This window comes from Castor canadensis, chromosome 10 (assembly GCF_047511655.1).
Source record: "Castor canadensis chromosome 10, mCasCan1.hap1v2, whole genome shotgun sequence".
In the NCBI taxonomy this organism is placed as follows: domain Eukaryota; kingdom Metazoa; phylum Chordata; class Mammalia; order Rodentia; family Castoridae; genus Castor; species Castor canadensis.
Window position 1 is genome coordinate 59,431,737 of NC_133395.1, and position 16,862 is coordinate 59,448,598.

At 40.2% G+C, this 16,862-nt stretch overlaps 1 protein-coding gene across 2 annotated transcripts in view; it reads right to left on the minus strand.

Moving 5' to 3' along the window:
- Positions 1-6,116: 6,116 nt before the first annotated feature.
- The window catches only part of Lcp1 (lymphocyte cytosolic protein 1), a 61,912-nt gene continuing 51,166 nt past the window's right edge, over positions 6,117-16,862 (minus strand). For both annotated transcript variants that reach the window (XM_074043368.1, XM_020182848.2), the window contains 3 exons: positions 14,294-14,417; positions 10,095-10,219; positions 6,117-7,970 (listed from right to left, as the gene is read on the minus strand). In XM_074043368.1, the coding sequence (XP_073899469.1) occupies positions 7,838-7,970; positions 10,095-10,219; positions 14,294-14,417 (382 nt within the window). In that variant the 3' untranslated portion in view covers positions 6,117-7,837. The remainder of the gene's footprint in view (positions 7,971-10,094; positions 10,220-14,293; positions 14,418-16,862) is intronic.

The window sequence follows — 16,862 nt, forward strand, 5'->3', positions numbered from 1 at the left end:
AGATGCTTGGAGTAGTTTCAGGATTCTCCATGCCTTGTTTTGTTTATCTTGCCCCTGGCCATAGTTTCAAGAATCTTCACACCCTGTTTATCTTGCCTATGGGTATATTCTAGTTCTCTTCCTCTAATCTAACCTGCCTAGAAAGTCCCTGACCCCTAGTTTCCTGTCTAACATGAAAGTAACTGCAAAAGCAGGTACTGATATTTCTTTGTCATATTAAAAATATTGAATTAGGAAAGGAGTGGGTAGAGGTCAATGTATGTTCCTCCTGGAACCTCATCCAGCTCATGACGACCTTGGGAACAACTTGTCTTCTTCCTCTGCTATTTTCTAAGAGTCAAGTAGTTAGTTACCACCCCTTAAGAGGCAATCTAGTCTGGCCAGATCTGGCTGATTGAATTATTCCCCAATCATGGGACCTAGCTAATTTGTACATTGATTCTCCAGCCAATTTAGATCATTAGGTTGCAAAAATTACATAGCAGTATTTTGTGAAGTCCTTACCCTCAGTCTTTATGAAGGCTGTCTATAGGTAACCTATGCAATGAGTGTCAACCTTGGAGCTGCCTGAGAATAAGGGCAAATGCCACAGTGACCTTAGCCAGCCTCAAGTTGGATATCCAGTTCAGGCTTATTGTTAGGAAAGCATAAAGTCAATTTATTTAAAGCCTTTTTATTATGAATTCAGGTACAGCTCAATTTGCAAATTTTCCTTTCAAAATCATTCAGCCAGTAAAGCTGCATAATCTTGGGAGGTTTTGACGGGGCATAATTGATAAATCTTTTTTCCATTCACACATTTTCCTTTATGTTTATTCATGGAGTGTGAGTTCATCTGATAATTTACACAAGGTCTTGGGGTATCTGATCTCTGTACTTCTAAAAGAAGAAAGATGAAACTGTTTTAAAAGCCACTTAAATGGGAGCTTTGAGGCCTGAAGGAAGACAGCTCAATCGTGGGTTCTGATTCCCTTTCTTTGGCTAGCAAAACTGAGTATGGGACCTGTAGTCCCAAGAAGGTTACCTGCCACCTTAGATAGGCAAGTCTTTTTGGTTAAATTGTCAAGAAAGCAAGAATGTCTTTGGAACATTTCCACTCCTTCTTTCACCTTTTCTGAATCCACACTCCCTTTTATTGCTCTGTCTACATACTAAGATGCTTCATCTAAGCCTGCCTTTCAGAGCAGTATCCCAGACTATAAGCCACCAGTTCTCAAACTGCATATTAAAGTCACTTGGAAATCTTTTCACTATCCAACTGCCCTAGGTGCATATCTTGGGAGGAGGATTTTGGACATCAGCATTTCAAAAACTCCTGAGATAGTTCTGACATGCATCCAGGATTAAGACAAGCTGGACTGGACTAGTCAATCCTCCTACAGTGTTGACTATGAGTCATAGATTGCAGAATCTCCTAGGGTGTTTTGGAAAATGAAGATTTCTAGGCCCACCAACCTTGTAGGCACTGTAGCCCCTTTCACTCACCTGTGTTTCATGATAGGGCAGGCTCCCTATCAGCTATACTGCTCCTCTGGTTCTCAAAGATAACAACCTTGTTTCATCCTCAGGACCTTTGCATATTATACTGGCTCTACTTGGTAGATCCTTTCCTCTCTCTTGGCCATTAGGGATTTGGCAGAAATAACAATGATGAAGTTATAACTCTAGGAAGTCATTGTGAAGTACATGTTTTGGGGAAGAAAATAATAACACTGGAGTCCCTTGAGCAGTTTGGTTTACAAGGTTCCTTGATAACCCTGAAAGTCATAGAGAGATTTTCTTTGAGATGAAAATGGTACGATGTGGATGGTGGAGGGACCAAAGGGGAGACTTGGAGGATGAGGCACTGAGTAGATTAAATTCATACTGAGAGGCAGTCCTGAGTGTCTACCAGAAGATTGTTCCAGGAAGTTATTTAAATGTAACTAGTAGAACCAGAAGATACATCTCTGGACCTGTGCCAAGGTGTGGCTGCCACAAGGAAGAGAGGGGCCAAGAGGGAGGGGATACCAAAAGGCAAAGCTAGATGGTGGATCACCCAAATGGAAGAACAGGTTACTCTGGCTATATTAAATGCATACCAGTGATGGGAAAATGTTAGTGGAACGTTGTTTTAACTTCTCAAGTACTGTGTTGTTGGGAAGGTGTAATTTAAAGCTGGCTAACTTAGTCTTCTATCAACTGTATCCCTTTTAACGAGACATCTATCTTTTTAGGACAGTGTCTCTCAAACTTTGATGTACACATGAAATATTTTAGTCTGTTTTCCATCATTGTAATTGAATACCACAGCCTAGGAAATTTGTAAAGGAATCTATTTCTTACAGTTCTGGAGCCTGGGAAGTCCAGTGCCAAGGGGCTGCCTCTGGCAAGGGCTTTATGGTTGATGGGGACTCTCTGCAGAGTCTCAAGGTGATACGAAGCACCACAGCTTTGTATCAGCATATCAGAGAGCTTGCTTTGTTAACAAAGTCTTTCCCATGATAACCCACTAATCAATGAGTAGATTAATCCATTCGTGACAGCAGAGTCCTTATGACCAAATCACTTCCCAAAGGTTCTACTTCCAAGCTTTAACGTATGATCTTGGGGATTAAATTTCCAGTATATGAGTTCTGTGGGACAAATGTCAAACTATAGCCTGAATCAAGTGGGGATCTTATAAACATGCTGATTCTGATTCAGTAGGTCTAGATTCAGTTGGTCTAATCAGCTTCTATGTGCCCCTGGCCCAAACCCCATTCTTGGAGGAAAGAAGAGTGAATATTTGGAACTTCTAACAGTGAGCCTGTGTTGGGACTGAATCCAGAAATGTCTACTAAATCATATTTTATGTTAGATTTGGCATAGCATTAGAATGAAATATTTGCCTTCATCTAATTCCCTAAGATTTGTATTTCAAAAATTATGTGTGATACTTCTCTATTAACCAAAATGTTTGATCAAATAGAATTCCTCAATTTTGTCATGTAAGTAACATGTCATAAACATTACCACCATTTTGCCTCTATGTGAATCATTAATAGTGAGATAGTAGGTATTAACTAGACTGTCCATGTTTTTGTGCTTGACACAAAATGGATTATTAAATATATGTAGACCTTAGACATGAGAAAACATTTACAGAATTTCTTTTTTTGTCATTCACTCACAGACTCAATTGGTAAACTCTGTCTTTCAGAAATAAGGAGAGAGGACACTGAGTAAAGAGCCATCTTTAGAGCTAAGGGTTTAGTTACAGGAATTTTATTAGGAAACCGTCAAAATGACTAGCTTTCACGAGGCTCAGTCAACACTGTGATGCTTGTTCTGACCATTTCCTGAGTTTTCTGCAACATGAGGCTGGCAGGGCCATGCTGAGCAAAACAATATCAAGTTCACCAATGACGCATTGCTGGCCTTTATGCCAAGCCTCTTGGTTCACTGGTGTGGACAAAGTACAACGGTCAATGACAACCAGTACAGTAATTATAAGGAAGGTGAGCACAGAGGAATTATCCCAGGGATGATGGAGGTAAAAAGATAAGTCTTTCATGCATCAAGCATCAGTGTGACATGGGCTGGTGTAAGGTAGCCTAAGAGTATATAGATAAGTCTTTCATGCATCAAGCATCAGTGTGACATGGGCTGGTGTAAGGTAGCCTAAGAGTATTTACAAAAGAGACCATATTTGTGCACCTGGGGCCAAGAAGATGTGCGTGCATGCATGTGTGAGTGCATGTATGTCTAAGTGGGTAAAATCACTAGGTTGGCTGAGACTCTCCAAGGTCATCTAATGTGACCATTGCACCACACAGTCTCTGTCTAACATCATAATTTCCAGGCAGTTATCAATGCATTCTATTCTAAAAATTCTTCAGGTAGGTCTATTTCACAATTTTTTTTAACAATTAGTTTTCTCTGCTCAGCATCTCCCATAATCAGGAAACATTTACTTATGACTAGTATAAATCACTTTCTAAACAGTTACTCAACTCTTACTAAAAAATCTAGAAAAGTGCTTGGTTCTGTAGGGATATCAACATGCATAAGTCATGGTTCCTGTCCACTTCTCATTCATCAGATCTGAACGCTTCCACAAACTTTTGTTGATCCTTCATTCAGAATTGATTTTCTCACTGAGCTCCCACAATATTTCATTTACAGATTTCCTCTAGCATTTATCATAGTCTGCTTTCCATTATGGATGTGTGTACATGCATTCACATACATTATCTCTTTGCGGGGTTAACATGCTTCCTTATATATAAAATGGAGAAGTTGGGATTGACATAAACATCTGTCCTAGCTGAAGGTTTATTTGTAAAATAATTTGAGGAAACTTAACAGAATCAATATTTTACTATCCAACATTTAAAACCTTTGCTAGGGCAGATACTTGAAAGGTACCTGCTCAAATAAAGTTAATGGTCTCTGCTTAAGAAGTGGGTATAACATTCATTGTAAGCTTATTTGCTCAGGCAAGAAGAAGATTAAAACAACATAAACATCCATTTTACTGGTGAAATACAGTAGAATGCCACTTGCTTGTAAAACATCTATATATGTACCAAATATGGAACACTCTCCAAACTATGATGTTAAAGTGAAAAAAGTGAGATGAAGAATGATGTATATAACACACTAATATTTTAAATATAAAGATGTGTGTATGTGATATGTGGTATATCCTAGGAGTATGGAATATTCCTGAGAGGACAAAAGGACATGGCACCAGCATTTGATGACTTGGTAGGGGATAGTGGATCATCTAGCTCATTTGGGATCAAAAGCCCTATTTGTAGAACTTGACAATTTCTATGGTGTAAATATCCCCACCATGGTCAATTTTAAGCTAACAATGATTTAATAATAGGTATACAAAATTCGGTTGGCCCCGGTAAGCAGATAGGAGCTAGTTTTAAAGCACACTCCTAAGCATAGTAGTGGGAGAGTGGTCTACTTTTTACTTCAGACCTAGTGCAGTTTAGTTTCTTATGCCACGCTTGGATTAGCCATTTAAAATGTAACAATAAAAAATTTAAACTTAAAAATTATCATGCCTAGGCTGCTGTATCCCTTTAGTTGCTCCTTGAAGATAGTCTTACTCTCCTTCCTTGATAGTATGCATTCTGCTGTCCTGTACTTGTGCAGACTTTCTGAGACCTATCAGTGTAGACTGGTACCAAACAACATTTAATATTTGTAGCCCCTTTATGTGTAGGGAAGGTCAGCTTAGTCTCTTTAGTGTGGAAACTGCAGGAATGTTTGGCTAGAAAAGTGTCACCTTCAAAAATAAGCTATTGATGAGTCTGGGACACACAGCTCAGATGCAAAAGCCCTGGGCATGTGGCTCTTCTGCAGGTCCAGATGGAGCCCTGCCCCCTTGATAACAGGCTTGCTTCTCTGTCTCAGCAGCCCAGTCTGGAGGTAGCTGGTCATAGCAGTATTCCCCAGTCCTACCCCCTAGCACACCCACTCTTGACCTGGCCAAGAGGGAGAGGAGACCCTGTTTTTGCTGATCCCAAAAAGGACTTCTCAATTCACTCTAGAAGTTATTTTGCACCAGTCCCCAAGTCTGACCTTCCTGACTGGGTTCAGTGCTGTTCTAAGAATTCATGTAGCAACTTTCTTTGCCTAGCCAGTTACAACTTATCTGTCAGTCTGCAGCTGAAACATTTCTCCTCCCACTGTTAGTGTTCTGCTGTAAGCTCCCATCTCACCTGGCCCTTCTTTACCATTTATAACTCTGTAGGGTTTTTTTTGCTTTGCAGTATTGGGGTTTGAACTCAGGGCCTACACCTCAAGCCACTCCACTAGCCCTTTTTTTGTGGTGGGTTTTTTTTAAGAGATAGTGTTTTGTGGAACTATTTGCCCAGGCTGGCTTTGAACTGTGATCCTCCCGATCTCTGCTTCCTGAGTAGCTAGGATTACAGGTGTGAGGTACCGGCTCCCAGCTCATTCTGTAGTTTTAATTGTGTAATGTCTGTCTTTCCCCTTCAGCTGAGTACAATACCTATCTCATTTATAGGTGTCTCCCACATATTTGGCACATATTTGGCATGTTGGCTCTATGAATGAATGAATGAGTTATAAAGCACCATGATTCAGTCTTCAGAAGGAAATATCCAGAGACATCCAGAAATGGAAATCTTTTATTTGGAAAAATCTTTAGCATTATTTTCTCTTCATTTTCCATTAAGGCAGTAACATTATTCCTTCCTGGAGACAGATGGGGGAAATCATCTGAGGCCATATGAAGTTCAGACTAAGTCAAAGCCAACCACTTTGCATTCAGATGCAGCAGAGATACGGGCTGTGCATTGAAAGAAGCCATACATTAGCTTCTTGAGCTCACTGCCAAGGAATGGGTGCTGGGTGTTGTATTTCAATTGCTTTGAAAAATGGCCAAGCTGCATTACATACTACCCCTAAAGAAGATATCTTACTAAAGAGCCCTTCACCATGATGGAGGGAGTCTATTGTTGGTTCACAATGCTCCATTGTTTTTTAGCCTTTAGTAGGTTTTCAGGGAAATTGATCTATTAGAGCTCTTCAAATTCATACTGATCTCCTTTTGGTTTGAAACTCTTTAAATGTCCAGTAAATTAGCTTTTCATAAAGTAACTCAGGCAATTCTTACCCAGCATATATTCATTCGACCCTTGACATCTGGCTAGGTATGTGTATGAGTGTGGGTCCTTGACGGTGGGCAGGTGCGTACTCATTGGCACACAGTGGCCCCCTGGGGGCGTAGGGGTGGCAAATAGCTTTTGTAGTACCAAAAAAGTAAACATTGCTAACATGGCCTGGCAGCAATCAGATGTGCTGATATCTAAGAGCAAATGATATCTGAGCAGGATTGCTTCCAAATGTCACTAGACATTGTGCGGTACCATAGTAACTACAAATCTATCAAGCAGGACTAAATACAAGGAGAGGCAGCACCCTTAATGGTAGTGGAGTGATAGCCCCACGATGCCCCCTAGTGGTTTTATTCTCTATTACACCTTCCTTGGATCCAACTATTCATCAGCATGAAGAATCTACCTGAGGTCAGAATATTGGAAACATTACATCTTGAGTCCAAATTCTAGAGTTAAAAATATAGGGTTTCTTATTGGCTAATTAAACAAACACTGATGACATCTGGGACCCCAGGTGTGAAGAAAGGCTTTGATGAGGAGGCTTACTTCTGCAAACTACCTGTGACTTGAGACCCCAATAGCCTGACTTGATTTCTCAGATATTCCAAGTGGCCTGGACACAAGGAGGGCAAGAAGAGATGGGCCACAGAGCAGGTATGGTTCTGAGAGGGTGTGAAGCAAATTCCCTGGAGATAAGGCGTGAGCAGGAGACAGAAAAAGTGACTTGTCACAAATCCAATGTCAGCCTCTGCTAACAGGCTTTACTAGAGCCTCTTTTTGGTTCTTGCTTTGAACAAAGAAAAGGACAGTCAAATTATACTGGTTTGAAAGATTATGTAAAAATTCATCACAGCAGTTTCCAACCTTGAACAATGACAAAAGAAGAAGGGGTCTGGAAAATAACTTCTTTTTTTTTCTCTACAGTTTCTAAGAAACAACAAAACAATCTCAAGAACAAAAACATTTTGTAGGAGATTGAGTCTTCAGCAAAAAAAAAAAAAAAGAAAGAAAAAGAAAAAGAAAGATGAAGCATTTTTTTGTTAAGTAGAGGAGAGACTACTTGGCTGAACAAATATTTACTTTTTAGAATCTCATATATTGTCACCAAGTTGAAAACTTTGGAATGGCTTGAATGGTCCTCATGCATCATGGGAGCCTTGTGCTGGACCTTGGGATTGAGTGCGTCGCCTTTTTGTCTGCCCTGCTGGGCCTTACACCCTCTTCATCCCTTTCCCCATGAGACAAGCAAACACTGTCATCACCATTTTGGGGTTCACTTCAACCAGGTCTTCTGGAAGGGCATATACTCTCGCTCCAATTTTTCGGGCCATAGAGATGGCATACCTAAAAGGGCAGAAGAGAGGACAAATGAGGAGAGCCTGAGAAGCAATGTGTGAGGGGACACTCAGGATGTAGCTACAGTACCCTACAGTCAGGACAGAAATCAGTCATGGAACCGCTGGTGCCAGGTACTGGCATCTCCCGCCATGTGCTGACAAATTTTGGCTCAACGAAGCTCCCATCCAACATCAGCCATGTTGTCATGCCTCATGACAGTGATCAAATGTCATATTTGTCCCTGGAGAACTCCTCAGCTCCTATCACTTTTGATACACCAGGAAGTGTGGGCTACAGAGCATGCCAGAAAAAGTTCTAAAACCGAACAACAATTGATGCTGAGGAAAGTCCATAGACCATATTTCAACCACAGAAACATTTTCATAAGAGAGAAAAGAGGAAAATTGCATGTACAGAACCTCAACCTTCTTTTATTTCTTGTCCCATTCTAATTTGCATCCACTTATGCAAGTGTTTATGTACAGCACTATATTAGAATGGTCAGAGATTTATACACCATGTTTTAACATAAAATTAAACACAGCTGCACTAGGACATTTTTGCTTTGTTTACAGTTTTATGAAGATAATTTTTATTAATTGTAAACTATTTCCAAATGAGCCCACTGCTACTTGGTTCTTTTCATTCACCTCATTTATTCTCTAGCAACCTCTTACTATGGCTCCTCCAGAGATTTTCTTCCCAATTCAAGGCCTCATTACTCCCTCTGGCTCTGCTTACAAAACTTTATTTTATTGACCAAATTAAATTAAGATCATCAAGCTGGAATAGCCCCATTCTCTCTCCTTGTCCACCTCTCAGTAGCTTCCTCTATATTAATTATCAATGAAGTGAAGCTACTTTTTCCATTATAAAATATAGAATATTTTTTAATTCCATAAGTGAACTTTAAAACCCATATACAATCTTAGCTCAATAACACGGATACTCATAGCATTTTGTAAAATTCCTTTCACCTATTTTTTTTCTATTTGTCAGTGATGGGGATCAAACCCAGGGCCAGGTGCATGTTAGGCAAGTACTTCACAGCTATGCTGCATCCCCAGCCCTACTCATTTTTCTGAGTAATTTTGTATCTTGCCCATACAGGAGAGTGCTTATGAGAGTCTGGGCTTTGAAGTCAGACTCTGAATCTCAGCTGCACAATTTAATTGTATAACCTTGGCAAATTCTGTAAACCTAATCACATGTCCCTTGACCAGCTGGGCTCGAGGCTTTCTTTTTTTTCTTAAACTTCTGAGTTTTCACATGAGCTCTTTTGTCTAAAATATTCTATCTCCTCAACCTGTCTACCTCCCTCTGACTTGTTCTTTAAATCTAGCTCAGTTTAGATGTTCTTCACTCTAACAGCTTGAGTCCCCTGATGTCCTCCTCATGGCATCCGGCACTCCCCCTTCCGTACCACTTACCACAGCTCATTGCAATCATAGCTTAGTTATCTTATCTCCACTTGATTGTGCTGAGCATCATCATACTGAAATCATAGATTCCTAGTTTCCAAAACTGGGAGGAGAGAGAAGGGGGCTGTTGGCATTATAAAGTAGGATGCTGAGTACCAGATCCTTGTGAATTCTAGATTTGTGTTATGGGTTCAATTGAGTTCATTCTCCCAAAAAGATATCTTGAAGTCCTAGATAGTTCCCAGAACCTTTTATATGATCTTGTTTGGAAACAGACCAGATGTAGTAAGATGAGGTCATGTTGGAGAAGGGTGGGGTCCTGATCCAATATGACTTGTGTCCTTGTAAGAAGAGAAGGGACACAGAGATACACAGAGAGCCATGTGAAGTCAGAGACACACAGTACAGACAGAGGCAGAGACTGGAGTGATGCATCTACAAGCCAATGAAATGCCAAGGACTGCTGGCCACCTTCAGAAGCTAGTTCAATAAAACTATAGACTTGATTATCAATTACAAGACTATTCTTGTTTTTGTTTTTGCTCCCTTTTAACACAGGAGCCCTAAACTGCATTTACCATATGTAAAATAATGATGATGAGGCTATAATAAATCATGAGAGGGAAAAGTCAAGGCACAAGCATTAGACTTTACAATTTTCCAGTTGGTAGGTTTGTCCCTCCCTCCTATCTCAGGTTTATTTACATACTTTGCATTGTTTAGTTTCTCTTCATCATTCAAGTCTTCTGTCTTCAGAAGGTCATAGTTAATGGAACCTGGCTGAATAGCATCTATGAGATCCAGAACTGGAAGACTAGTACTAATCTTCGGGTCCTACAAAGAGAAGAAGAAGGGGTTTTATAAACACGTCCCAAAGTTACTTCCATCTGGCTCATAGGAAGTGGATGATTCTTTCTTCTTAAATATGAAATATACACAGCCTGGTCTTGGAAATGCCACTGTATTCCACATAGTGTTTCAAATCCAGTCTACTTTCTGTAGGGGCATTAGCAACTTCCCAGAAAATCCACAGTCTGCCAACAGGAAGAGTCATTCTCAAACAGTGAATGGAAGGAAGTTAGCACAACTGGAGGGTGAAAGATGTCTTTTACCTGCATGCAGGAGTAGAGTAGAAGAAGAAATGATTTTAAAAAGAAACCGCCAGAAAGAAGAAACTAAAGGTGTCAGATAAACCCTGGTTCATGTAGGGTGACCATTCCAGAGTGAGTGGCAGGGACAGCTGTGAGGTTGTAGGTAGAAAGGAACAAGGATAGATGTTCCTTCCCAGGAGACCTTGCGGAAAGAGAAGAGTTGCCAGGGAGACAGCAACAGAAACAATGTGATTAAATATGCTGCTTTGTCCAGCACTGTCTCATAGGTTACCTCTCTTGTCACCGCAGCCTGAAGGTACAGGCATTGAGTCATTTTTGCAGGGGGGGAGGGGAAGGGGAAGGTTCAAACTTTTCTCCAAGTTTATATTTTTAAATTGACACATAAAATTTATGTACTCACTGTTTTTAAGTACATATACATTGTGAAACGGCTACCTCTACCTAACAAATGCATTACCTCACAGAATTGTCATTTTATGGTAAGAAAATGTAATATTCAGATTTCATCTTTTAACTTTTATTTTTTGTACTGATGATTGCACTCATGGTCTCACACATGCTAGTAAGCACATACTCTACCACAAATTACACTTCCAGCCTCCCTGTTTAATCTTAATTTTCAGATGAATAGAGGGTATTTCTGAAGTTAAGTGACTTTCTAAGAAGTGGAAGAGTTGGGATTTGAACTTAAAATTCTGGTCTCTCTGGCATTTGTCAACATTTGGATTCTCACACCTACCATTGTGAATGCTCCTCAGAAATGAATGCACAAAACTCTGCAAAGGGGTTCTCCCCTGTTTCAGCAGGAGACCATGGTCCTGAGGATTGTGAGTGCACCTGTGTGTTACCTTCCAAGCATGGTGAAGTCCAAGCAGCTCATACTTGGAGGGTCTGAATCAGAATAAATTCTAAGCGAGAAACAGGACACTGGATACATGACAGATGCTAGTTCTTCCTATATAGACAGAATAATATTTTAATGCTATAATAAATCCATTTCGTATTTGCTCTTGGGTAATAAAAGGACCTCTACAAAATTAAAATCAAGATTGAATAACAATCTAATTCTGCCATTGGCTTTGGCTTCTATCTCCACAGACTTTTTGGTGAAGAAGCATAATGGAGAGCAAACGGAACATCTCAATCCTGCTTCCTTCTGTGTTCTATCCATAGTCTTGCAGAGGTACTGACAGGCAGAGCAATGGCTGGCACCTGGTAGCAGAGGTAGATGAGGAAGGAGCTGAGATTATTTCCAAAATGCTTAATCAAGAGTAGTTTGTGTTCATTTTTTAAGGGTTTCACTTAAAAGGAACGTGGGGCTCATTTGGCATTTCCTTTTGGCATGCTGTGTGACCCTTTTCACTCAGTCAATTCTGCAACGACTTAGTGAGAAGATGGGAGAAAATTAGGCCATAGAGTTATAAGGAACAAAAGAATTGTCAAACATTCCAAAGTGTGAATGTCAGCATCGCTTACCAAACCTTGTTCCCAAAAGGACAACCTGGATACCACAGTGTAGTCAGTGTGCTGGGATGGTAGCTGATTTATGAGAAACACCTGTGACTGGTCACTGTGTACTAATGGCTAAGTGACCTATAGACACACTGGTCTAGACCCCACCCCACAGGTAAAGGGTGCTCTCCCCTCTCTTATCGACCATCACCTGCAATTACTGGCCATGACCTCAGAGAGTTACTTGAGTTTCAGTTTCTTGCCTATAAAATGAGGAAAACAATAAAGCTCACTTGATAATGTTTCTGAAGATGAACTTAGGAACCTGGTACTCAGAGTTCATCAGAATTCAGAGTTCCTCTGACTTTGCTTTTCTTTACTGCCTTTCCAAATCTCTTTCTGGAAGAATGTGCTCACTTCAGTCACCAGCCTCCCCTCTTAGCTGTGCTCAGTAATCCAGACTGAGCAGTAAGCATTAGATGGGGCACAGGTAGCATTATTGTTGATGAGCTCACAGCAGGTTGATATGCCTGTTACCGCCACACCCAGATCTATCTCTGCCCTTCCTGGTGGGAAAAGACTTTAATTTTTTTCCCTTTATTTTGAAGCAGAGCATTAATATCATGGTAAACTGCTTCACTGCCCCTGTTAATAGCACTCTGAATGCCTGACCTTTAAATTTAAAAAACATAATTAAGATGCACAGGCATTATTAAAATGTGGATCAAGAATGTAGGTCCTTCTGATAACCAGAATATACAGGGAACTTAAGAAACTAAACTCTCCCAAAATCAATGAACCAATTAAGAAATGGGCAACTGAACTAAATAGAACTTTCTCAAAAGAAGAGATTCAAATGGCCAAAAAACACATGAAAAAATGCTCACCATCTCTAGCCATAAAGGAAATGCAAATCAAAACCACACTAAGACTCAACCTCACCCCTGTTAGAATAGCCATCATCAAAAACACCACCAACAACAGGTGTTGGTGAGGATGTGAGGAAAAAGGAACCCTCTTACACTGCTGGAGGGAATGCAAGCTGGTGCAACCGCTGTGGAAAAAAAGATGGAGGCTTCTTAAAAATCTAAACATAGACCTGCCATATGATCCAGCAATCCCACTTCTGGGGATATACCCAAAGGAATGCAACACAGGTTACTCCAGAGGCACCTGCACACCCATGTTTATTGCAGCACTATTCACAATAGCCGAGCTATGGAAACAGCCAAGATGCCCCATTACTGATGAATGGATTAAGAAAATGTGGTATGTATACAATGGAATTTTACTCAGCTATGAAGAAGAATGAAATCTTATTATTCTCAAGTAAGTGGATGGAACTGGAGAACATCATTCTGAGTGAGGTTAGCCAAGCTCAGAAGACCAAAAATCGTATGTTCTCCCTCATATGCGGACTTCAGATTTAGGGCAAATACAGCAATGTGGTTGGACTTGGGTCACATGACAAGGGGAGAGCACATATGGGAGATATGGGGATAGGGAGAAAACCTAAAACATGAAAGTATTCGATGTCCCCACTCCAGAGGAATTAATACAGAAACCTTAAAGCGGCAGAGGTCAACACGAGAAGGGGATCAGGAACCAGTGTAAAGATCAGTTAGAGATGAATCAACCTGGGTTGTAACACATTTGTACATGAAAGCAATGCTAGGAATCTCTCTGTATAGCTGTCCTTATCTCAACTAGCAAAAATGCTATGTCTTCTTTATTATTGCTTATTTCTACTCCTCAACGGAACCAGAGAAAAGCGCAGAACAGATTCTGCCTGGAAGGGAGGGTGTGGGAGGGAGAAGATGGGGATGAGGGGCAGGGGGAAGAAATGATCCAAAGAATGTATGCACATGTAGGTCCTTGAGGAAGAATCCAGTTAATATGTGAATGAGTTAATAAATCTAATAAAATATAATGCTGTTATGAATAAAAATAGGATTTGGATACAAATACACAATAATTTTTTTAAAAAATCACATGAAAGATCTTTAAGCATTTTATATTTCACCATCATAATATTAAATATCTGTACTTCCACAATGCACACTTTAAAAAAATTACCATATTTTATGTTATTTTGAAAGAACAAGGCCTAAAATGATGTGTTAAAATGATGGGTTTATAAAATTAACTATTTATGGGAGAAAATGATGAGGAATGTCAGTGAAATGGCCAATGAACATTAAAAAAATATTGGATCATTTATGAAAAATTGAAATGGGACAGGGAGCTCAAATCTCTAGCACTGAAAGTCATTTAACGTATAATGAATACAATAAAGACAAGCACAGAACTCTGGTGGCCTCTAACAGAAGATGAAAAATTTTACCTTGAAACTGGAGATGGATGAACTTTTCCCTGCCTCCTTCAATGTTTCATTTACCCAGTTGACAATAATGTCATCATTGACCTTCTGCCCACCACCGATCTCTTCGAGGATATTCAGTGTGTACCTGAACAAAATCAAGAATGATTTCTGGAGAGAAGTTGCTAAAGAATCAACAGGGTAGACATCTTCTTTTCTTTCTAATTATGTCATAGAAGATAGCTGAACACCATTACAGTGGAGGGAAAAATAACATGCGGTGCTGGTGGAGTAGCTCAAGTGGTAGAGCACCTGCCTAGTAGGTGTGAGGCCCTGAGTTCAAACCCCAGAACCATCACACACACACACACACACGCACACACACACACACACACACAAAGGAATATGCAATAATGGTAGTTCCTTTTAGAATAATTTAAAATGTGCAAAGCAAATATCTCTCTCAAAGCTCTGTCATTGTTCTGGAAAGGAAGAGCAAGCAGAAGAGAACTATAAAGAAGGGGAAATGAAACAAAAGATTCTAACCAGCAATCCTGCTCTTAGAGGAACCATAAAAATCAAGGAACAAACAATTCAATGTTAGGAAAACCAACATATTGAAGGAAGAATATAAAAAGAATTGCTTATGCAAGTAGAAATGTTGGGAATACACTATAGTAATCTCTAGCCCAAAGGTATAAATCTCATTAGATATACACTGCTTTTAGAATTGCTGCTTTTTAATGGGGTGGAAAACATTAAGAAGATGCACCAAGTCCCTAAAATAGCATGGCACAGAGAACCTCCACCATTCCCTAAAGCTACTCCCTTCTGAACAGGAAGAAAGCTAGCAGGTGAGCAACAGGCAGGTCTGTTGACTCAAGGTTCAGGTTTGCAGGAAGGGTCAAATTACTCACAAAAGCCACGGCTGCTAGGGTTACAGTGTGCTCTTCTCAAACTGAAACTCAGGAAGCCTGTGACTGAATCTCACCTGGGAAGGTCTGTCTAAATGAGGTCACTCTCCACTTGGCTGCCCTAGGACTTTACTTACATAATCCATTGGATATCTTCCTCCAGTTATGACTTCGGTAAAAACTAAATTCTCCCGTTATTTTCCTCATGGATTTCAGGTATAATCTCTGAAATAATATCAATGTCTTGCTTTCTCTGGGTTAAGCAGCTTCTCATCATTGTGCATGGGGAGGAAAATGGTCTCCATAACTTTGTAAAAACAATCAATTTACCAAACTGGCACATCCTTTCAATGACAGATCCCAAGTCTCCCCCAAACCAACTGACTCCTCTTCATACTGTTTGTCCTCATTACAAAACTTCCCTTCCAAAGTATTTTTCTGGTCCTGTCATTACAGTGACTCTCCATGGTCCAAAGAATACAGGTAATCTCTTCAGTGTAGCACACTAGGCCCTTCACACTTAGACTCTACGGTCCTTTGTCAGTACATCTCCAATTTCTTTCTTCCATTCATTCTTTATCAGTCATCCCTAACACACACACACGCACACTTAGACACATACACACTCATGTTACAGCCTTACAGAACCATCAGTAGCTTCCTAACTACACCATTCATCCTCCTGCCTCCTGCTTCTGGGACTTAGTTCTGCCTGCTGTTGGGATGCCCTTTGCCTCTACTGAATTTTAAATTTTTTGAGCAACTCCCATCTAAAGAATTACTTTTCCATCCCTGCAGTATATTAATTATTATTACACTTGCTTCATTTTCCAGAATCTTTGATGGAGATGTCCACCATGTCCCCATGTTTCCAAAGATCAACAGAGTCCCTAGCACATACTGGGCATCTAGTAAATGAAAGTGTAGACTGGTGGGTGAAAGAGAATGACTTTCTCCCAGGGAAACCAGTCAGACAGTAAAGTTAAGAAATGCTTAGTTTGGGCTCAGAAACAGGAACAAACTGCTAAGGAATAATGTGTGCACAGGGTATAAGTCCCAGGTGAATTTTCAAAATATTCCTAGTCTGAAAAAGACTGCCTTTGACCTGTTCATAAAGACTATGTTTTAGGATATAACTAGCCTCTTATTTCCAGACAGCTAGCATATGCATTAAGTTACCAGCACTTAGTATAACACTTCAGAATTTCTGCTCAATGAACTTCTCAATAAGAAATGGTAAGCCAGTGCTTGCTACCTTAGGTCTTCCGTGTATATAACCTGATGGAACAAACTAAACATAATCTTCTACAAGTTTCTTTCATTTAGGAGTTGATTCTCACTTTCCCTTCACTAGGAGTTCGAGCCCTGTTTTGCTCACAAGCTCAAGCAAACAGAAGCCAAGTTTCCCACCCACCCCTTGAGCTTGGGAACAGAGAAGAAACCCACCTTTATACAAAAGCCTATCTGTGAAATTAAAAAGCCACCTAAGAACAGAGATCCTTACTAGAGTGTAGAATATTGTGGAACAGGACACTGCATTCTGGGTTTTAAGAACAGTCCCTCACGGTGGCACAGAGTTCTGGTGAGCACGAAGCAGTCTTGCCTGCCACCTTGAGTGAAATGCAGAGGTTTAAAATGGAATCAGACCTCTATCTGTAACTACAATGATAAAAGCAAAG